Source organism: Colius striatus, chromosome 9, assembly GCF_028858725.1.
Source record: "Colius striatus isolate bColStr4 chromosome 9, bColStr4.1.hap1, whole genome shotgun sequence".
NCBI classification, from domain to species: Eukaryota; Metazoa; Chordata; class Aves; order Coliiformes; family Coliidae; genus Colius; species Colius striatus.
In genome coordinates, this window is record NC_084767.1 from 12,432,035 (window position 1) to 12,453,833 (window position 21,799).

General features: G+C 56.8%; 5 protein-coding genes across 6 annotated transcripts; all 5 read right to left on the reverse strand.

Moving 5' to 3' along the window:
- Positions 1–344: 344 nt before the first annotated feature.
- Positions 345–3,996, reverse strand: LOC133626036 (protocadherin beta-15-like). The gene has a single exon (XM_062002136.1). It carries the CDS (start codon positions 3,946–3,948, stop codon positions 1,516–1,518), a length of 2,433 nt encoding a protein of 810 aa, XP_061858120.1. The 5' UTR covers positions 3,949–3,996; the 3' UTR covers positions 345–1,515.
- Positions 3,997–4,529: 533 nt separating this feature from the next.
- Positions 4,530–7,034, reverse strand: LOC104556220 (protocadherin beta-15). The gene has a single exon (XM_010199991.2). It carries the CDS (start codon positions 7,020–7,022, stop codon positions 4,530–4,532), a length of 2,493 nt encoding a protein of 830 aa, XP_010198293.2. The 5' UTR covers positions 7,023–7,034.
- Positions 7,035–7,876: 842 nt separating this feature from the next.
- Positions 7,877–11,675, reverse strand: LOC133626049 (protocadherin beta-15-like). 2 transcript variants are annotated; one of them, XM_062002210.1, is made up of 2 exons: positions 9,339–11,675; positions 7,877–8,733 (listed from the first exon to the last, which is right to left on the reverse strand). In XM_062002210.1, exons 1-2 carry the CDS (start codon positions 11,638–11,640, stop codon positions 8,624–8,626), a joined length of 2,412 nt encoding a protein of 803 aa, XP_061858194.1. In that variant the 5' UTR covers positions 11,641–11,675; the 3' UTR covers positions 7,877–8,623. The 2 variants fall into 2 exon arrangements, with proteins under 2 accessions (XP_061858194.1, XP_061858193.1); XM_062002209.1 differs by having other exon boundaries at positions 8,652–8,867; positions 9,238–11,675.
- A 735-nt stretch (positions 11,676–12,410) lies between these two features.
- On the reverse strand, positions 12,411–16,471 carry LOC133626044 (protocadherin beta-16-like). Its single transcript, XM_062002181.1, has 2 exons — positions 13,953–16,471; positions 12,411–13,322 (listed from the first exon to the last, which is right to left on the reverse strand). Exons 1-2 carry the CDS (start codon positions 16,398–16,400, stop codon positions 13,206–13,208), a joined length of 2,565 nt encoding a protein of 854 aa, XP_061858165.1. The 5' UTR covers positions 16,401–16,471; the 3' UTR covers positions 12,411–13,205.
- An 870-nt stretch (positions 16,472–17,341) lies between these two features.
- Positions 17,342–20,920, reverse strand: LOC133626052 (protocadherin beta-16-like). The gene is made up of 2 exons (XM_062002330.1): positions 18,420–20,920; positions 17,342–17,887 (listed from the first exon to the last, which is right to left on the reverse strand). Exons 1-2 carry the CDS (start codon positions 20,865–20,867, stop codon positions 17,768–17,770), a joined length of 2,568 nt encoding a protein of 855 aa, XP_061858314.1. The 5' UTR covers positions 20,868–20,920; the 3' UTR covers positions 17,342–17,767.
- Between the last annotated feature and the right edge of the window lie 879 nt (positions 20,921–21,799).

Consider the following 21,799-nt stretch of genomic DNA (forward strand, 5'->3'; position numbering starts at 1 on the left):
AAAACATTTAGGATTAAAATACATACTGTCTGAATGCCTCAAACAGTCTGCAGCTGGAGCTGTCAGGAGAGTTGCAAAAGTCACTCCTCCCAACTCACTCCTTTGCATACCCAGGGCTCATTTATTGGTAGGGGCAAGTTTGCCTTCAGCTGCATCTAACTGGGGCCACCTGCAGCCAGAAGCTCAGTGCTCAGAAGACCCCCAGAGGCCTGACAGAAATTTTCATAAAGGTTTGGCAGAATTTTCCCAGAAAGAACACATCCACAATGACTCTCTCCATACATGGCATTCTGCTGTTCTCTTTATTTCACTTTTACACACAAAAGTGTCTCAGTTTACAACACTAAAATGCTTTATACCTGCAGCACAACACAGCGTGAGGGTTTGCAAATATTCCATGCGACACTGCCTTCCTTCAAACAATACCCTAATGTTCATGGACTGACAGTGCATTCTAAGAGGAAGAAGCAAGGTAGTGCTCAAATGCAGTTCACAGAGGAGAAGGAGAAAAAGAAGAGCAGAAAAGAGAATGCAAATGCTCTAACACAAATCTAGAAAAAGCATATTGAGCTGGCTTTCCACTCCCATCAAAAACTATGAATTTGAGAACAACCATCATGAGACCAAAAGCCTTTTTGGTCCTTTTCCAAATTTATCTTGACTCTACCAAACACATGCTTTCAAATCTCATGTGGAGTTTCCTAACAGCCTACACAAAGACAATGAACTGGTTTTCACAACACTGTACAGTCGTAGCCTACCCCAACTCTGTTAGTGCTGCTGTATTTACAAGGCAATCCCAAGAAGAGCCCACTCTAACCCCAGTCACCCACAAAAGGAAGATCCCGTTGAATATTTTACTCCTAAAGCTTAGAGAAGATGAGACTCAAAGGGTCAAAATTCCCTTCTTGTACAATGTGCTGAAATTGTGCCTTTTGCAATGGCTGAATGTGAGCAAATCCAGGCTTCACCAGGCACCCTTTTTCTTCCACACAACAGTCGGTGTGCACACAGACATGGTGACCACAAGTCAGAAAACTCAGAGCCTATACATCTCACACTGAGACATCCAGAACCCAGAGAAGAAAGAGCCCAGGATTGCACCACATTGCAGCACAGCACTCACAACTGCATTGCTGTCCCACACTGGGACAAGGGCTGCATCCAAGGGAGCGAGGATGTGATTTATCTGCCCAACATTGCCACTGCATTACAACACACAAGAAGATCATCAGTCATACCAGACAGGGAGAAAAGATCTTCCCTGAGGACACTGGAAATATCTCAAGTCTCAAATCATTGTGGCTGTACTGGAGATCAAACCTATTATTGGCAGACTGGAAGAAAATTTAGTTTCTTTTGCTTGTATTTTTTGTGGTGGAGACAAGCTTTCATGGAATTTGCAGGAAATGTGATGCCCATTGCAGATCTATTCTGGAGGAACCATTGCCATATGTTGTACCTGGGTTCCTTCCCATTGTGAGGCACCAAGCCTCAGGCTGTGCTGACTCCATGTCAGTTAAAGGGAAGACTGTTGAACTGCTCTGCAGAGAGTGACCCTGGCTTGTCTGGTGCCGAGTCCTCTGCAGTGATGGAGCCACAGGGGAAACCTTTGTCATCATCGATGCCCCCACCCATGGGATAGTGTTGTGGTGGCAGAGTGGGGAGGATGGGCTTCAGGAACTTGAACTCACTGTTGCCTGAGCCCGTGGTCAGGTTGATCTCGTAGCAGTAGGCGTGGGGCAGGGTCCCTGCAGCTGCTGCATCCCCTGGGACCCTCTGCAAGGTGCCAGCACCATACAGCACATGCCCAGCCTTCTGGTCCCTTCTCTGGTACACCTTGCAAACCACAAAGGCTGCTACGGACACAAGAAAGAGAAGGGACACGCAAACCAGTGAAATGATTAAATAGGTGGTCAGGGAACTGCCCTCATCCTCCATGGCCGGGCTGCTGTGTCGAAGGCGCACGTCTGAGAAGTCGCTGAGCAGCAACATGTTCAGGGCTGCGGTGGCCGACTGCGGCGGCCGCCCGTTGTCTCGCACCAGGAAGACGAGCTTCTGCTTCGTGGTATCTCTCTCTGCCACGGGCCTCTTCAGCCTCACCTCCCCGCTCTGGGCACCCACCACAAACAGGCCGGGGTCCGTGGCCCTCAGCAGGTGGTAGGAAAGCCACGAGTTCTGCCCTGAGTCCGCGTCAACAGCCACCACTTTGGTCACCAGGTACCCTGCCTCAGCCGACATGGGCACCAGCTCGCTGGACAGGGAGCTGCTGTCCTGGGATGGGAACAGCACCACTGGCACATTGTCGTTTTCATCCACCACGTAGACGTGGACAGTGACATTGGTGCTCAGGGGAGGCGATCCTGCATCTGAGGCACTCACCACAACCTCGATCTGCTTCACCTGCTCGTAGTCCAGGGGCCGCAGCACAAACACGTGCCCGTTCTCAGAGTTCACGGAGATGCAGGAGCAGGGCGGCTGCTCTGTGGGCTGGGCTGGGGCCAGGAAATAGCTCACCTTGGCATTGGGCCCCACGTCAGCATCAAAGGCGCTGACGGCTCCAACCAGCACTGTGGGGACGTTGTTCTCACGCACGTACATGGTGTATGACGTCTGGTTGAAGACAGGCGCATTGTCGTTGACGTCAGAGATGTCCACTGTGAAGGTCTGGGTGGTTGTCAGAGGAGGTGACCCCGCGTCTGCTGCTGTGACACTGAGGATGTAACGAGCTGTCTCCTCCCGGTCCAGGCTGCTCACGGTCACCAGCTCATAGTAATTCTTATAAGCCAACCTCAGGGAGAATGACAACTGGTCCTCAAGGGCAAGGGACACCTTCCCATTGGCACCAGCATCCCGGTCCCTGACAGTGAAGAGGGCGACCACTGTTCCAGGTAATGTGTTCTCAGGGAGGGGGCTGCTGAAGGAATTGACCACCAGCTCTGGGGCATTGTCATTCACATCCACCACATCCACCAACACCTTGCAGATTGCTGAGAGTCCCCCACCATCCGTAGCCTGCACATTGAGCTCATGCTTCTGTGCCACCTCAAAGTCCAGCGGCTTTGCCAGTTTGATTTCACCACTAATAGGGTCAATTGCAAATGCAGAGTGGCTCTGACTGAACTGATAGGAGATAGCCCCATTAGCTCCTGCATCCCCATCTGTTGCCACTACACTGAGAATTACAGAGCCCACTGGAGCATTTTCCAAAACCTGCTCTGCATACAACTTCTGTTTGAAAACTGGAGCGTTGTCATTTACATCCAGAACAACAATGTGGATTTGGGTGGTCCCACTCCTGGGGGGAAAGCCCCCGTCCACGGCAATGAGATTGAAACTCACCTCTGCCTCCTCCTCTCTGTCTAGTGGCTTTTCTAAGACCAGTTCCACGTATCTATCGTGCTCTCTCTGACTTCCAAAGGAGACACTAAAATGCTCGTTCTCAGGAGCAATGCTGTAAGTCTGGATGCTGTTGCTGCCAATATCCAGGTCTTGAGCTCCAACCAAGGGGAAATGTGAGCCCGGGTTGCTCGTTTCCGGGATCTTAATAGTGACTTGTTCCTCCGGGAAAACAGGAGAATGGTCATTGATGTCCTCCACGGCCACCTCGACCCGAAAGATCTGGAAGGGGTTTGCCAGCAGGAGCTCCAAGGGGAGCGTGCAGCTTGCAGCCTGCCCGCACAGCTCCTCCCGGTCCAGCCTCTCGGCCACTACGAGGCGGCCGCTGCCGAGGTCCAAGCGAAAGTGCTGCCGGCCGTCCTCCGCGGCCAGGCGGGCGCGGCGAGCCGACAGCTGCGCCGGGGCCAGCCCCGCGTCCGCCGCCACGTTGGCCACCGCGGAGCCGCGCTCCCCCTCCTCGGCTACGGAGTAGCGCAAGGGCTCGGAGCGAGCGTATGCCAGGCAGAGGAAAGCCGACAGACAGAGCACTTGCCTTGCAAGGATGGCCATGGCGCTGCGGCCAGTAGGCTCCGTGTGGCGGCTCCCGCGCGGTCTGGGTCTGGGGCGGCGGGCGGGCGTCCTCCCTCTCGCCGAGTCCTCAGGGCGGTTCGGAGCGCGGCGGCCGCGGCCCAGCAACGGACGGCTCGGGGAAGCGCTCGGCGCTCGCCTTGGCCGGGAGCACCACCCTGCGGCCCCCGCCGGCACTGCGCTGCCGCCGCGCCGCCGGCTCAACACAGTCCCGGACGACCACGATGGCCCCGCGGCAAAAAGCGGGAACCCCGCAGAGTCCAGCGGGGCCGCGATTTGAGCTCCACGGCACGGGCAGTGCCGGCAGCTATGCTATTTTTGCCATGCTGTTCGCTACCCATAGTTCACGGATACACGTTCCAACAGTTCCACATATAAAGACGGCAGGAGGAGCACAAAGCTTTTCCCACGGCCCTGGAGGGACTCAGACATCATCCCCTGGCCAGAGAAATCAGGCAGCAGCCTCCGCAGGGGCAGCATGCAAAGAAAAGCCGAGCACAAGGTTACAGTTATGTGGGAATTTCCGGCGGAGGATGAGGAAGAGAGTCAGATCTCAGAGAGATTTAGGCATGGACGGTCCGGCCCACTGGCCAGTCCGGCGGCAGAATGGCAGCAGGAGCTGTGGTCCCCGGGGCAGCTTCCGTCTCATCAGCCATTTGAGGGTTGCCTAATGCTTCCTCGTCCTTGCCCACTCCTGCCTCCGAGCTGCATTGCCAGCTGGCCGCTACGGGCCTCAGGAACTGGAAGTCCCTCCGTCCCGAGCTGGTGGTCATGCACGCTTCGTAGCGGTAAGTTGGCCACAGAATGCCCGTGCCAGACACGTCCACACCATCGGTGGCAAAGTCACCCTCAGCGTAACAGTGGGCAGAAGGCGGTGGCATGTGCTCCCCGAGGCGAGATCTGCAGAGTTTCGTCGTCGAAATGGCGAGGACGGAGAGGAGGAAGAGCGCAGATACGCAGGCCAGCGAGGCGATGAGGTAGGCGGTGAGCATGTCCTCCTCGGCCGGCTGTGGCGTTCCCACAGGAGCATAATTGAGCTGCTGGAAGGCATCGGAGAAGCCGTCGACCAGCGCGATGCCGAGGGTGGCGCTGGCGGAGCGCGGCGGCTGCCCGCGGTCCCGCACCAGCACGACGAGGCGCTGCCGGGGCGCGTCGCGCTCGGCCACGGCCCGCGCCGTGCGCACCTCGCCTCTGTGCAGCCCCACGCGGAACAGCGCCGGCTCCGTCGCCTTGGCCAGCTCGTACGACAGCCACGCGTTCTGCCCCGAGTCCGCGTCCACCGCCACCACCTTGGCCACCAGGTAGCCCGCCTGCGCCCAGCGCGGCACCAGCTCCAACGGAGCCGCCGCCTGCGCGCTGGGCTCGGCGGGCGGGTGCAGCACGACGGGCGCATTGTCGTTGTCGTCCCGCACCACCACGCGCAGCACCGCCTGGGCGCTGAGCGGCGGCGACCCGCCGTCGGCAGCGCGCACCGCCACCTCGAACGCGCGCACCGCCTCGTAGTCCAGCGGACGCAGCACGTAGACGTCGCCGCTCTCCGAGTTCACCGACACCTCGGGCTGCTCCTTGCCCTCCTGCCGCACCAGCGCGTAGCTTACGCGCGCGTTTCTTCCCTCGTCTGCGTCCGTGGCCTTCACGCTGCCGATGCGGAGCATGGGGCTGTTGTTCTCCGTCACCGACATGCTGTAGACGTCCTGGGTGAACTTGGGGGGGTTGTCGTTCACGTCCAAGACACGCACGAGCAGGGTTTTGTATACAGAGAGTGCTGGAGAGCCCTCATCGTGGGCCTGCACTGTCACATTGTACTCTGCCATCTGCTCCCTGTCCAGCACCTCTGATGTCACCAGCGCGAACGCGCCGTCTGCCTGTGACATGATGCTGAAGGGCTGCTCACCCAGCAGCTCGCAGTTCGTCTTGCCGTTGTCCCCGGAGTCTAGGTCTTGCACGTTGAAGAGGGCCACCACAGTGTTCGGAGGGGCGGCTTCTGAGAGGGTGCTGGTGAGGGAGGTGAGTATCACTTCGGGGACGTTGTCATTCACGTCCTCCACCTGCACCTCCACTTTGCAGTGCACAGACAAGCCTCCTCCGTCTGTGGCCTGGACATCTATCTCATAAATCTTTGTTTCTTCATAATCCAGCGGTTTTTTGAGTCTAATCTGCCCGCTCTCGGGGTTTATTTTAAACGTCTGTCGATTTTCCTCCGAATTTTGAACTATGGAATAGCGTACTTCTCCGTTCATTCCCGAGTCTAAATCGCTAGCAGACACTGTCACCACTAAGGTGTCCTCGGAGCTATTTTCTAATACTCGGGCTTTATACAGATTCCTGGTAAAAACCGGGATGTTGTCATTTGTATCCAGGACTATCACACGGATTACGGCTGTACCAGAGCGCGGTGGAGACCCACCATCTACAGCCGTGACAGTGAAAGACACTTCTGCTTGCTGCTCCCGATCCAGCGCTCGGTCCAACATCAGCTCAGCGTACCTCTTACCGTCACTCCGCCTTCGGGTGTACATATGGAAATAGTCATTCGAGCTGATACTATAATTCTGAAGACTGTTGTTCCCCACATCTGCATCCTGAGCGCTTTCCAACAAAAATCGAGTCCCGGGCATTGAAGTTTCTGGTATCTTTAAAACTATCTCTTTACTTAAAAACACGGGAGCGTGATCATTTATATCAGTGAGGCTTACCTCAGCTCGGAAGGACTGCAGTGGGCTCTCCAGCAGCACCTCGAAACGCACCAGGCAGGGCTCGCTCTGACCGCACAGCTCCTCCCGGTCCATCTGCTCTCGCACCACCAAATCCCCTGTGTGTTGGTTCAGCTGCAAATACTGCTTTTCTCCTTCAGTAACGAGCCGAGCCTGTCGAGCCGATAATTCCTCACCGGTAAGTCCCAAATCCTTAGCAATGTTCGCCACAAAGGAACCTCTCTCCGCTTCTTCGGGCACAGAGTACCGAGCGGTTTCTGCTCTCATCTCCGACATGCAGAGGAGCAGGATTACAGCCATCGCTCGTCCCGGCAGTAGTTCCTTGCCCTTCCTCAGCTCCATTCTCTTCCAGTGAACCGATCCCCTTCCTCCGTGAGCTGGATGGAGCCACATCTCCACCCTGCCGACCCCCGAACAGAGCAGCTCCATATGGTGCAGCCCCTCCAACAGCCCCGCAGTTCCCGGAGGAGGCGGATCTGGGAGCTGCACAGAGACTCCGCGGTCAGCAGCGGCACCAGGCGGCCGGCCAGCAGAAAGACGCGGAGATTTCCATTCACAGAGCCTGCAGAACTGAGAGGGTATGCTGCTTTTCTCTATTACGAGGTCAGGGCATACAAATTTCAGTGCTGACACAACCCTGTTTAAAGTATAACCACCACTTAGACTGAGCAGTGCTTTTTTTTTGTCTTTGATTTGAAAATGGGTTTTGTTTAAAGCTGTTTTGTTGTTGTTGTTGTTTTTCCCTAATGTTCATCCCTACAACAGCTTGACGTGTTCATGCACAGCCAAGAAACTACTTTTCAGCTCTTCAGCTGTACATTGTTACAGGTATCCAACATCCAGAGCGAGCTGGTCCATGAGGCAGGGCAGCAATCGCCATGTAGTTCCCCGTAGTCATTTACAGGTGGGTTGTTGGAATGGACCAAAAATGTTTTCCCGATTCACGACCCCTCAAACTTGGAATCTTCGCAAAGGGCTGTGGGAAGCATCTCTCGGACCATAGATCGGCTCAAAAAACACCCCTCCACCTTGCTGGGACTTCTGAGAATAGCATGATTTCGAGGTCACTCTTGATTTCCTTACAAAACATCCACTCCAAATTCACAGATTGATGTCCAGAATCCTGCTCTCGAGTGGCTATTTCCTCGGCCATGACTGTGATAACACACATCTTCGAGAAAGCACACTCATTCCAGACAGTTTCAAGGAAGTTTTATTGTTTTGTGTAATCAATCAGGCATTTGACACTTTAAAACATATGAGCGACAGCAAATAACACATTACTTTATAGATTCTTAGCAACTACTAAGCAAAGAAAACAGAAAGCTTCTTGATGCCCAGAAATCTAAAGTACCTGAAGGTGATTTTGGACAGGTTTAGCCTATTTCACTACAAAATCACAAGCAGCACTTCTAATTCTCCAAGACCTTAGACTCAAACAGCATGAAATATTCATTTGAAATTTATGTTAGGAAAAAAAGAAAGAAACATTGAGAAATGAAACGCTGCTCAAATCCCGCTCTTTGCAGCAGGGAAATCCCGTAAACTCCCGGTCACATGTGCCAAGTGTGCCAACGTCACCTGTTTATAGTGTAATCAGTTGCTAATTGTTATTTAGGAATTCCTTTCCAACCACAACTTACTTTGCACCACATCCTCTTGGCCTCTTATTGAACAAGCTACAGTATGTTAAGACCTTAATACAGATAAAAACCCAAAACAACCAACCAAACGAGAAACCCAGAAACAACAAACCAATAAAGGAAAGACGACATGAGAGAAAGTTATCTTGAAGATCTGCTTCCAGTCCTCTGTATTTCGCTTAAGATCCAGAAGCAGGAGCACTCTCATAAACACATGAAGGCTATGTGAAGCCAATATGCACCACAGTCCTCCTTTTCCACCCACAATGAAGAAAACCCGTCCAATATGTGAAGTACTGTTCAAGGGCCGAGAAGTTTTGTTCTCCCACAGAGAAGCCTAGTACCTCTCTGGTACATCCTTGTTGTTTCTTTGGCTTCTTCTTTCTGTTTTCCCTGGGAGGGTAGAAGTGCTTGTCCTCCACACTTACTGATGGGTGAGCCAAGGGCTTTGATCAGAAGGGGCATTGATCTCCATGGCCATGTTTGCAGAACAAGCTGCTGCAGCGGTTTTGGGAGTGTTGCCTTGGGAGAAGGAAGCTCTGCCCTACAAAGAGTGAAGTTGAATAAGACGGTGGGTCTCTAATATGAAAAGGGAAAATGTAAAGCAAGTAATCATCGTCCAATGAGGATATTGCAAATAACTAAAGACAATACCTACCAACAAAAAAATCCCTCTCTCATAAGCAGTATTGGGGTATCACAGTGAGACTTTTGTCCCCTGGGGCTACTAGGAGTGCAGGGACCTCTGGGACATCTCCTCCTGCCTCAGTACCTGCTCGAACAGCAGATTTCCCACAAGCAGAATACTTACTGACCAAGGAAAGATCATCTCACACACCCCACATACACAAACATACAGCCGCGCAACTATCTCCCCACTCCCCGCGTGGATCCAGCTCCCACACGGCACTCACCTGTGCAGCCCAGTCGCCGTCTTCGCCGACGTTGGCCGGCTCTTGCGAGCACAGCGAGCTCCGCTGCTCGGGCGGCGCGGCGGGCAGGCCGGCGGGGAGGCAGGGGAAGAGGGGCCTGAGGAAGCGGAACTCGCTGTTGACGGTGCCGGCGGCGAGGCAGACGTCGTAGATGTAGCTGCGGGGCAGGGAGCCCGCGTCGCTGTCGGCGGCCGGCTGCGGGAAGGTGGGCAAGCTGTCGGCCGCGCTCCGCCGGGCCCGCCGCAGCCTCACGGCCCCGGCGGCCACGGCGGTGGCCAGGAAGAGCGCGGACACGCAGGCCAGCGAGGCCACGAGGTAGAGCGTCAGCGGGTCGTCGAGCTGCGCGGCCGGCGCCTCGTCGCCCGCCCGCAGCTGGGCGTCGGAGAAGCCGTCGACCAGCGCGATGCCGAGGGTGGCGCTGGCGGAGCGCGGCGGCTGCCCGCGGTCCCGCACCAGCACGACGAGGCGCTGCCGGGGCGCGTCGCGCTCGGCCACGGCCCGCGCCGTGCGCACCTCGCCGCTGTGCAGCCCCACGCGGAACAGCGCCGGCTCCGTCGCCTTGGCCAGCTCGTACGACAGCCACGCGTTCTGCCCCGCGTCCGCGTCCACCGCCACCACCTTGGCCACCAGGTAGCCCGCCTGCGCCCAGCGCGGCACCAGCTCCAACGGAGCCGCCGCCTGCGCGCTGGGCTCGGCGGCCGGGTGCAGCACGACGGGCGCGTTGTCGTTGTCGTCCCGCACCACCACGCGCAGCACCGCCTGGGCGCTGAGCGGCGGCGACCCGCCGTCGGCAGCGCGCACCGCCACCTCGAACGCGCGCACCGCCTCGTAGTCCAGCGGACGCAGCACGTAGACGTCGCCGCTCTCCGAGTTCACCGACACCTCGGGCTGCTCCTTGCCCTCCTGCCGCACCAGCGCGTAGCTTACGCGCGCGTTTCTTCCCGCGTCCGCGTCCGTGGCCTTCACGCTGCCGATGCGGAGCATGGGGCTGTTGTTCTCCGTCACCGACATGCTGTAGACGTCCTGGGTGAACCGGGGCGGGTTGTCGTTCACGTCCGAGAGACGCACGAAGAGCGTTTGCGAGGAGCTGAGCCGCGGCGTGCCCCAGTCCGTGGCTGTGATGCTGATGTTATAGGCTGCCGTGCGCTCCCTGTCCAGCGCCGCGTTTGTTCGCAGCTCGTAGTAGTTCTCGAAAGTGGGGCTGAGGCTGAAGGGCAAGTCGGCGTCGATGGTGCACTCCGTCCTGCCGTTGTCGCCGGAGTCGCGGTCCCGCACGCTGAACAGAGCCACGACGGTGCGTGGCGGGGCGTCCTCGGGAATGGAGGCGGTGAGGGAGGTGAGCATGATCTCCGGGGCGTTGTCGTTGGCGTCCAGGACTTCCACCTGCACGTTGCAATGAGCAGACAGCCCCCCACCGTCGGTAGCTCTCACCACCATCTCGTGCGTTTTTGCATCTTCGAAATCCAGGTCACCCGCAATTCGAATCTCTCCTGTGTCAGGGTTCAGCTCGAAGAGCTGCCTGGACCTCTCTGGTATCTGGGTGAACGTGTACCGCACTTTTCCATTGTAACCGTCATCGGGATCCGCGGCCGCGACTTTAACCACCAGCTGATCTCGGGGACTGTTCTCGGACAAGCGCACATCGTACACCTCCTGGTCGAAGACAGGGACGTTGTCATTGGCATCCAGAACGATGACTCGAATCTGAGCCGTGCCCGTCCTCGGTGGCGAGCCCCCGTCGATGACAGTGAGGAGCAAATTCAGCTCTTGCTGCTCTTCGCGGTCCAGCTGACGCTCGAGGACGAGCTCCGGGTATTTTATTCCGTCTTTCCTTCTTCCCGGAGAGAGGGTGAAATGTGAGTTGGATTCCAGGCTGTAGTTCTGCAAGCCGTTGTTCCCCACGTCTTTGTCTTGCGCACTTTCCAGAGGGAAACGGGACCCGGGAGATGTCGTTTCGGGAATCTCTATAACAATGTTCTTCTCCGGGAACACGGGGGAGTTGTCGTTCACGTCTCGCACCTCCACCTCCCCTCTGACCAGCTGCAGCGGATTTTCAAAGAATATCTTAAAGAAGAGGGTGCAGGTGTCGCTCTGCGGACAGAGCTGCTCTCGGTCCAGCGACTCGGTCACCGTCAGCACCCCGGTGTTCTGATTGAGGCGGAAAAGCTGCTCGTTCCCCTCGGACACAACGCGGGCTTTGCGAGCCGCGAGCTGGCTCGGAGCAACGCCCAGGTCCTTGGCAATATTGCCCACAAAGGAGTCCCTCTCCATTTCCTCCGCCAGAGAATAGCAGAGGCTTTCGGCCGCGCTCTGACACACGCAAACGCCCAGAATAAACAACAGCACTTGCCTCTTGCTGCGTCCGCTGCGGCTGCCGCACGCCATCCCTCTGCAGAAAAGCCATCCAGCGTCCTCCCTGCTGCCCGGCATCGCTGTGCCGGGCCCGAGGCGGAGCGGGCTTGGTGAGGGGAGGAAGCCCGGGCTCAGAGGCTCGCAAACCCGCCGCGAGCACCGGCTCCGTGCCCCGCCGCCTTTCCCCTGCAGCTGACTCGGCTGCTTTTTGTCTGCCGCCGCCTGCAATGGCGTTTCGGGCAGAAAAATCTGTCGGTTCCTGGCCAACACCCCCACCCAGCGTCGCAAGCGGGAATAGGTCCTGTTGCTTCTGTGTCGGGAAAGCGCTGCGGTTCTTGGCTTTGCATCTTGAACCCTCGCTCTGTCTCGCAGCCAAAGCGAAGTGAAAGGCGCAGAGGAGCTGCTCCCCTCGAGCGGAAGCGGGTTGGGACCCGCACACAGATGGCGGCCCAGCCTCTCGCTTCCCTGCTCGCCACAGTCCGCTTTTCAAACTCAGCTCTTGAGTTTCTTCCTCCAGTGCCTAAGCATTTCAAGAACTTCCTGTTCCACGGGATGCACTGCAGAAGTTTCCTTCCCCTATCCGTTTTTTGAGGACCTCGGGACATGTCGCACGCGAAGCGGGTCAGTGAAGCACCGGTACTGAATGAGAGAGCTCGTGCAAGAGAGTTTAACCCAGATAGTAGGGGTGGTCCCTGTGACATATTTCCTCGGCTGTGGCTGTAAACGATCGTCGAGAAAGCACACTCATTTCACATAGTTTCAAGGAGGTTTTATTGTGTTTCGTCCTCAGGTATTTGACTCAGACAAATGTGTGGGCAATTGCAAACATCACATAACCTTCTAGACCGTTCTGTAATACAAAGAAAAAAGGGAAATGCTATTTGACGCCTTATAATGTACAGTGCCCGGAGTTTTCTGCCAAGGCTTTAGCCTCTGACTTCAAAATCACAATTAGTATGACTAAATTTCTAGGGCCTTACACTCAAACATCTTGAAATATTCATTTCAAGTGTTGTAACGAAAGAAGAAAGAGAACAATAAATTGATCAAATCTCATTCCTTAGAGAGAACCTGTAATCTTCAGGTTACGTGTCAGCCGGTTCCCATGTAATCAGTAGTTCCTTGTTGCTAAGGAATGTCTAGCAAACATCACTTAATTTACTTAATATCTGATTGTTATGGTACTGAAAAGCCTGCAGACAATTAAGAGATTATTACAGAGTCGTCTTCATAAGAAAAACAAACCAACCAACGCAACAAGAAAGCCAGAAACAACAAAGCAAGAGAGAAAAGGTGGAGTGGGGACAAGTGATCGTGAACACCTGCTACCAGTACCTTATACTTTCCTTAATATCCAGAAGCAGGAGCACTGTCACAGGCACATCAAGTCTCAGTGTAGTCAACATGCAACACAATCCTCCACTCACAGCACAAGGAAAAATCAGAAACCTTCATGAGCAAAGTACTGCTCAAGGGGTGAGAGAGATTTTTCTTTTAGAGAGAAACTTTGTCCCGCCCTGGTGCTTTTTCATTCGGTCTTTGACTTCTTTTTGTCTTTTCTCTCGCAGGATGGACGTGCTCGTCTTTCACTTCAGTTACTAATGGGTGAGCCAAGGGCTTTGATCAGAAAGGCCATTGGGTTCCATGGCCCGGTTTGTAGGGCAAGCTGCTGCTGCAGATCTGAGAGCGGTGTTCTCGGAAAAGGCAGCTCTGCCCTGCAAGGAACAGAGAGGGGAAGTTGTGGTTTCTGCGTTGAAAAAAAACAGGAAGCAGCAGGAAGTGACAGCTCCTACACCTTTCCTGCGTGACACGCTCTATCGACAGCCAAAACGTAGGCTGCAAGAGGCAGTGAGGTCTCTGATCAGACTGAGGAAAATGTAAAGCCACAAACCATCCTCCACTGTGGACAGCACAAAATCATTACTGCAAATAATTGACGAGTCAGAGGAAGCAATTGAAGACGGCAAGAGGCCCACATAAAACGACTCTCTCACAAGAAATTAAGCTGCCTTAGGGTATCTAGGTGCATGCTTTTCGCCCCTGAGACAACTGTGAGCGCAATGAAACCCGCCAACCGCTCTGTGCCTTTTACTAACGCCCCAGTGGCGACTCCACCAGCAGCTCTGTCAGACGAAGAATCCTTACTGACCGAAAAAACACCACCCCACCTATCCCCTGCACACACAGGCGCTGCTCCCTTCCGCTTCGCACACGGCCCCACGGCAGATACGACGAACGAAGAATCCTCACTTGCCAAAGAAACACCACCCCACCTATCCCCTACACACACCCACACTATTCCCTTCCCACTCCCCACATGGCCTCGGCCCTCACGCGGTCCTCACCTGTGCAGCCCAGTCGCCGTCTTCGCCGAGGTTGGCCGGCTCTTGCGAGCACAGCGAGCTCCGCTGCTCCGGCGGCGCGGCGGGCAGGCCGGCGGGGAGGCAGGGGAAGAGGGGCCTGAGGAAGCGGAACTCGCTGTTGACGGTGCCGGCGGCGAGGCAGACGTCGTAGATGTAGCTGCGGGGCAGGGAGCCCGCGTCGCTGTCGGCGGCCGGCTGCGGGAAGGTGGGCAAGCTGTCGGCCGCGCTCCGCCGGGCCCGCCGCAGCCTCACGGCCCCGGCGGCCACGGCGGTGGCCAGGAAGAGCGCGGACACGCAGGCCAGCGAGGCCACGAGGTAGAGCGTCAGCGGGTCGTCGAGCTGCGCGGCCGGCGCCTCGTCGCCCGCCCGCAGCTGGGCGTCGGAGAAGCCGTCGACCAGCGCGATGCCGAGGGTGGCGCTGGCGGAGCGCGGCGGCTGCCCGCGGTCCCGCACCAGCACGACGAGGCGCTGCCGGGGCGCGTCGCGCTCGGCCACGGCCCGCGCCGTGCGCACCTCGCCGCTGTGCAGCCCCACGCGGAACAGCGCCGGCTCCGTCGCCTTGGCCAGCTCGTACGACAGCCACGCGTTCTGCCCCGCGTCCGCGTCCACCGCCACCACCTTGGCCACCAGGTAGCCCGCCTGCGCCCAGCGCGGCACCAGCTCCAACGGAGCTGCCGCCTGCGCGCTGGGCTCGGCGGCCGGGTGCAGCACGACGGGCGCGTTGTCGTTGTCGTCCCGCACCACCACGCGCAGCACCGCCTGGGCGCTGAGCGGCGGCGACCCGCCGTCGGCAGCGCGCACCGCCACCTCGAACGCGCGCACCGCCTCGTAGTCCAGCGGACGCAGCACGTAGACGTCGCCGCTCTCCGAGTTCACCGACACCTCGGGCTGCTCCTTGCCCTCCTGCCGCACCAGCGCGTAGCTTACGCGCGCGTTTCTTCCCGCGTCCGCGTCCGTGGCCTTCACGCTGCCGATGCGGAGCATGGGGCTGTTGTTCTCCGTCACCGACATGCTGTAGACGTCCTGGGTGAACCGGGGCGGGTTGTCGTTCACGTCCGAGAGACGCACGAAGAGCGTTTGCGAGGAGCTGAGCCGCGGCGCGCCCCAGTCCGTGGCTGTGATGCTGATGTTATAGGCTGCCGTGCGCTCCCTGTCCAGCGCCGCGTTTGTTCGCAGCTCGTAGTAGTTCTCGAAAGTGGGGCTGAGGCTGAAGGGCAAGTCGGCGTCGATGGTGCACTCCGTCCTGCCGTTGTCGCCGGAGTCGCGGTCCCGCACGCTGAACAGAGCCACGACGGTGCGTGGCGGGGCGTCCTCGGGAATGGAGGCGGTGAGGGAGGTGAGCGCGATCTCCGGGGCGTTGTCGTTAGCGTCCAGGACCTCCACCTGTACTTTACAGTGCTGATAGAGGCCCCCACCGTCTGTCGCTCTAACCATCATCTTGTGGATTTTCGCTTCTTCGAAGTCCAAGTCACCCCCGACTCGAATCTCTCCAGTGTCAGGGTTCAGTTCGAACAGCTGTCGGGACCTCTCTGCTATCTGGCTGAAGGAGTATCGCACTTTCCCGTTACTCCCTTCGTCAGAATCCGAGGCAGTGACTCTGACCACCAGCTGATCTCGGGGACTGTTCTCGGACAAGCGCACATCGTACACCTCCTGGCCGAAGACAGGGACGTTGTCATTGACATCCAGAACAACGACTCGGATCAGAGCTGTGCCCGTCCTCGGTGGCGAGCCCCCGTCTGTTGCGGTTAGGACTAAATTCAGCTCCGGCTGCTCTTCCCTGTCCAGCTGCTGATCTAGGACGAGCTCTGCATATTCTATTCCGTCTTTTCCTCTTCTGAGAGCGAGGGAGAAATGCGAGTTCGATTCGAGGCTGTAGTTCTGCAAGCCATTGCTGCCCACGTCCTTGTCACGGGCACTTACCAGAGGGAATCGGGACCCGGGAGATGCGATTTCTAGAATCTCTATAACAATGTCTTTCTCAGGGAACACGGGGGAGTTGTCGTTCACGTCCCGTACCTCCACCTCCCCTCTGACCAGCTGCAGCGGATTTTCAAAGAATATCTTAAAGAAGAGGGTGCAGGTGTCGCTCTGCGGACAGAGCTGCTCTCGGTCCAGCGACTCGGTCACCGTCAGCACCCCGGTGTTCTGATTGAGGCGGAAAAGCTGCTCGTTCCCCTCGGACACAACGCGGGCTTTGCGAGCCGCGAGCTGGCTCGGAGCAACGCCCAGGTCCTTGGCAATATTGCCCACAAAGGAGTCCCTCTCCATTTCCTCCGCCAGAGAATAGCGGAGGCTTTCGGCCGCGCTCTGACACACGCAAACGCCCAGAATAAACAACAGCACTTGCCTCTTGCTGCGTCCGCTGCGGCTGCCGCACGCCATCCCTCTGCAGAAAAGCCATCCAGCGTCCTCCCTGCTGCCCGGCATCGCCGTGCCGCGCCCGAGGCGGAGCGGGCTTGGTGAGGGGAGATAGCCCGGGCTCAGAGGCTCGCAAACCCGCCACGACCCCCGGCTCCGTGCCCCGCCGCCTTTCCCCTGCAGCTGACTCGGCTGCTTTTTGTTTTCCGGTGCCTGCAATGGCGTTTCGGGCAGAAAAGCTGTCGGTCCGTGGCCAACACCCCCACCCAGCGTCGCAAGCGGGAATAGGTCCTGTTCCTTCTGAGTCGGGAAAGCGCTGCTGCTTTGGGGTTTGCTGCAGGTCCTGAATTTCTTCTCTGGTGCATAAGCACTGCAAGAACTGTCCCTTCCAGGGGATGCACTGCAGGATTTTCATTTTCTCTTCTCCTCTAGTTAAAGAGTAAAAAATAGGGGACATGCGAGGCGGGTCACAGAAGCACTGGTACTGAATGCAAAAATCGGAGCCAGGGAGATGACAGGGAAGATCCCTCTGAGATATTTCCTCGGCCATGAATGTAAACAATTTGTCATCGAGAAAGCACATTCATCTCAGGGAGTTCCAACGAGGTTTTATTGTTTTTGTCATCAGGAATTTTACTGAAAAATGTGTGAGCACCTACAAATATCACATTATCTTCTAGATCACTCTCGACTACGAAGAAGAAAGGGAAACACTACTTGACGCCTTATAACATACAGTGTCTGAAGTTTTCTGACAAGGCCTCTTTGACTTAAAAACGCAAATAATATGACTCATTCGCTATGACCTTACACTCAAACATCTTGAAATGTTCATTTCAAGTTTAGGTTTCAACAAGAACAAAGATACATTGATGAAACCCACTCTTTACAATAGGGAGAACCTGCAATCTTCTGGTTACCTACGTCAGACAGTTCTAATGTAATAATTTGCTTCTTGTTGTTAAGAAATTCCTAGCAAACATCACTCAGTTTACCTAATATCTGCATGTCATGGTACTGAAAAGCCTATAGAAAATTAGAACCTTATTACAGAGACTTTTTCGTAAGAAAAACAAATCAACCCACCGAACGAGAAAGCCAGAAACAACAAAGCGAGAGAGAAAAGGTGAAGTGGGTAAAGATGGTCTTAAACATCAGCTACCAGCACTCAGTATTTATTATAAGATACAGAAGCAGGGACACTGTCACAAGCACACATCAAGGCTCAATGTAGTCAACATGCAAGAGTCCTTCTCCTCGACTCAGAGCACAAGGAAAAAACACAAAAACTTCATGAGCAAAGTACTACTCAAAAGGTGAGAGCTTTTTAACTCTCAGACAGAAGTATTGTACCTCCCTGATATCTTTGACCTCTGTGTTTGACCACTTTATTCTCTTTTCCCTGGGAGGACGGAAATGCTTGTCTTTCTCCTCACTTACTGATGAGTGAACCAAGGGCTTTGATCAGAAGGCCCATTGATCTCCATGGTGCGGTTTGCAGGACAAGCTCCTGCCGCGGGAGTGGGAGCCGTGTTTTCGGAGAGGAGAACTCTGCCCTGCAAAGAACAGAGACTGGAGTTTGTTGTTTGGGCACTAAAAGAAGGCAGGCAGCAGCAAGAAGGACAGCTACTGAGCTTAGAGGACAGTCTTGAGTTTGAGACCCACTGTACCCAGAGCAAAACAGATGGATGAAAGAGGTAGTGGCTCTCTGTCTAGGTTGGAGAATATATTAAGCCAGAAACCATCTTCTACTGTGCACATAACAAAGGCACTACGGCAAATCATTGACTCAGTAGGAGCAATTGGAGAGAATCCCAAATAAAACCACTTTCGAACAATCAGTAAAACTTCTTTAGATAATCGTGGTGCATGCTTTTCTCCCTTGGGGCTACTGGGAGAGCAGAGAATACTGCCAAGGGATGGAGAGACTGTCTCCATTCTTCTCTGCCCCAAATGGCTCCACCAACAGCTCTGCAGCACGAGGAATCCTCACTTGCCAAAGAAACACCATCCCACCTATCCCCTACACATACCCACACTTCTCCTTTCCCACTGCCCCCACGGCCACGGCTCTCACACGGCCCTCACCTGTGCAGCCCAGTCGCCGTCTTCACCGAGGGTGGCCGGCTCTTGCGAGCACAGCGAGCTCCGCTGCTCGGGCGGCGCGGCGGGCAGGCCGGCGGGGAGGCAGGGGAAGAGGGGCCTGAGGAAGCGGAACTCGCTGTTGACGGTGCCGGCGGCGAGGCAGACGTCGTAGATGTAGCTGCGGGGCAGGGAGCCCGCGTCGCTGTCGGCGGCCGGCTGCGGGAAGGTGGGCAAGCTGTCGGCCGCGCTCCGCCGGGCCCGCCGCAGCCTCACGGCCCCGGCGGCCACGGCGGTGGCCAGGAAGAGCGCGGACACGCAGGCCAGCGAGGCCACGAGGTAGAGCGTCAGCGGGTCGTCGAGCTGCGCGGCCGGCGCCTCGTCGCCCGCCCGCAGCTGGGCGTCGGAGAAGCCGTCGACCAGCGCGATGCCGAGGGTGGCGCTGGCGGAGCGCGGCGGCTGCCCGCGGTCCCGCACCAGCACGACGAGGCGCTGCCGGGGCGCGTCGCGCTCGGCCACGGCCCGCGCCGTGCGCACCTCGCCGCTGTGCAGCCCCACGCGGAACAGCGCCGGCTCCGTCGCCTTGGCCAGCTCGTACGACAGCCACGCGTTCTGCCCCGCGTCCGCGTCCACCGCCACCACCTTGGCCACCAGGTAGCCCGCCTGCGCCCAGCGCGGCACCAGCTCCAACGGAGCCGCCGCCTGCGCGCTGGGCTCGGCGGCCGGGTGCAGCACGACGGGCGCGTTGTCGTTGTCGTCCCGCACCACCACGCGCAGCACCGCCTGGGCGCTGAGCGGCGGCGACCCGCCGTCGGCAGCGCGCACCGCCACCTCGAACGCGCGCACCGCCTCGTAGTCCAGCGGACGCAGCACGTAGACGTCGCCGCTCTCCGAGTTCACCGACACCTCGGGCTGCTCCTTGCCCTCCTGCCGCACCAGCGCGTAGCTTACGCGCGCGTTTCTTCCCGCGTCCGCGTCCGTGGCCTTCACGCTGCCGATGCGGAGCATGGGGCTGTTGTTCTCCGTCACCAACATGCTGTAGACGTCCTGGGTGAACCGGGGCGGGTTGTCGTTCACGTCCGAGAGCCGCACGAAGAGCGTTTCCGAGGAGCTGAGCCGCGGCGCGCCCCAGTCCGTGGCTGTGATGCTGATGTTATAGGCTGCCGTGCGCTCCCTGTCCAGCGCCGCGTTTGTTCGCAGCTCGTAGTAGTTCTCGAAAGTGGCGCTGAGGCTGAAGGGCAAGTCGGCATCGATGGCGCATTCTGTCCTGCCGTTATCGCCGGAGTCACGGTCCCGCACGCTGAACAGAGCCACGACGGTGCGTGGCGGGGCGTCCTCGGGAATGGAGGCGGTGAGGGAGGTGAGAGTGATCTCCGGGGCGTTGTCGTTAGCGTCCAGGACCTCCACCTGTACTTTACAGTGCTGATAGAGGCCCCCACCGTCTGTCGCTCTAACCATCATCTTGTGGGTTTTCGCTTCTTCGAAGTCCAAGTCGCCTCCGACTCGAATCTCACCAGTGTCAGGATTCAGTTCGAACAGCTGTCGGGACCTCTCTGCTATCTGGCTGAAGGAGTATCGCACTTTCCCGTTACTCCCTTCGTCAGAATCCGAGGCAGTGACTCTGACCACCAGCTGATCTCGGGGACTGTTCTCGGACAAGCGCACATCGTACACCTCCTGGCCGAAGACAGGGACGTTGTCATTGACATCCAGAACAACGACTCGGATCAGAGCTGTGCCCGTCCTCGGTGGCGAGCCCCCGTCTGTGGCTCTGAGGACAAAATTCAGCTCTGGTTGCTCTTCCCGGTCCAGCTGCTGATCTAGGACGAGCTCTGAGTATTCTATTCCGTCTTTTCCTCTTCTGAGAGCGAGGGAGAAATGTGAGTTGGATTCGAGGCTGTAGTTCTGCAAGCCGTTGTTCCCCACGTCTTTGTCCTGGGCACTTTCCAGAGGGAAACGGGATCCGGGAGATGTCGTTTCGGGAACCTCTATAACGATGTCCTTCTCCGGGAAGACGGGGGAGTTGTCGTTCACGTCCCGCACCTCCACCTCCCCTCTGACCAGCTGCAGCGGATTTTCAAAGAATATCTTAAAGAAGAGGGTGCAGGTGTCGCTCTGTGGACAGAGCTGCTCTCGGTCCAGCGACTCGGTCACCGTCAGCACCCCGGTCTTCTGATTGAGGCGGAAAAGCTGCTCGTTCCCCTCGGACACAACGCGGGCTTTGCGAGCCGCGAGCTGGCTCGGAGCAACGCCCAGGTCCTTGGCAATATTGCCCACAAAGGAGTCCCTCTCCATTTCCTCCGCCAGAGAATAGCGGAGGCTTTCGGCCGCGCTCTGACACACGCAAACGCCCAGGATAAACAACAGCACTTGCCTCTTGCTGCGTCCACTGCGGCTGCCGCACGCCATCCCTCTGCAGAAAAGCCATCCAGCGTCCTCCCTGCTGCCCGGCATCGCCGTGCCGGGCCCGAGGCGCAGCGGGTTGGTGAGGGGATGAAATCCGGGGACAGCCGGCTCCGTGCCCCGCCGCCCTTCCCCTGCAGCTGACTCGGCTGCTTTTTGTCTGCCGGTGCCTGCAATGGCGTTTCGGGCAGAAAAAGCTGTCGATCCGTGGCCAACACCCCCACCCAGCGTCGCAAGCAGGAATAGGTCCTGTTCCTCCTCAGTCGGGAAAGCGCTGCTGATAATGGGGTTTAAATCTGCTTGATCCTGCATCTGTCTCGCTGGCAATACAAAGCCAAAGGCGCAAGGGGCAAGGGAACTGCTCTGCTCACACGGAACCGGGTTCGCTCCCGCACACAGAACATGGCTCTGCCTGTCGCTTCCCTGCTTGCCACTGTGAACTTTTCAGTCGCAGCTTCTGGGTTTCTACCCTGTTGCACAGTCTTTGCAAGATCAGTCCCGTCTACTGCAGCAATTTCCTTTTCCCTCTGCCCCTTCCACGAGATGCACTGCAAGAATTTCTTTTTATTCTCCGCAAGTTGAAGAGCAAAGCACAGGCAGCATATGAGACTGTCAGAGATACAGTGTGACTGGATACGGGAGCTGGCGCCAGAGGGACGACAGGAAAGGTCCCTGTCAGATATTTCCTCGACCATGTCTGTAAACACTTAATCATCGACAAAGCACACCCATCTCAAGGAATTCCAACGAGGTTTTATTCTTTTCTGTCATCAGGTATTTGACTCTTAAAAACGTGTGAGCAATCGCAAATATCACATTACCTTCTAGATCATTCTGGACTACAAAGAAGAAAAGGAACCTCTACTTGAAGCCTAATATATTACAATGCCTGAAGTGTTCTGGCAAGGCTTTAGCCACTTTCACTTAAAAACCATGAATAATATGACTAATTTTCTACGAGCTTACACTGAAACATCTTGAAC

Bases quoted from the DNA above. Each gene is read 5' to 3' on its own strand.
- LOC133626036 (XM_062002136.1), bottom strand. From the start codon at position 3,948: ATGGCCATCCTTGCAAGGCAAGTGCTCTGTCTGTCGGCTTTCCTCTGC.
- LOC104556220 (XM_010199991.2), bottom strand. From the start codon at position 7,022: ATGGAGCTGAGGAAGGGCAAGGAACTACTGCCGGGACGAGCGATGGCT.
- LOC133626049 (XM_062002209.1), bottom strand. From the start codon at position 11,640: ATGGCGTGCGGCAGCCGCAGCGGACGCAGCAAGAGGCAAGTGCTGTTG. The intron at 8,868-9,237 runs GTGAGTGCCGTG...CACTCTTTGTAG, and splicing joins ACGGCGACTGGGCTGCACAG to GGCAGAGCTTCCTTCTCCCA.
- LOC133626044 (XM_062002181.1), bottom strand. From the start codon at position 16,400: ATGCCGGGCAGCAGGGAGGACGCTGGATGGCTTTTCTGCAGAGGGATG. The intron at 13,323-13,952 runs GTGAGGACCGCG...TGTTCCTTGCAG, and splicing joins ACGGCGACTGGGCTGCACAG to GGCAGAGCTGCCTTTTCCGA.
- LOC133626052 (XM_062002330.1), bottom strand. From the start codon at position 20,867: ATGCCGGGCAGCAGGGAGGACGCTGGATGGCTTTTCTGCAGAGGGATG. The intron at 17,888-18,419 runs GTGAGGGCCGTG...TGTTCTTTGCAG, and splicing joins ACGGCGACTGGGCTGCACAG to GGCAGAGTTCTCCTCTCCGA.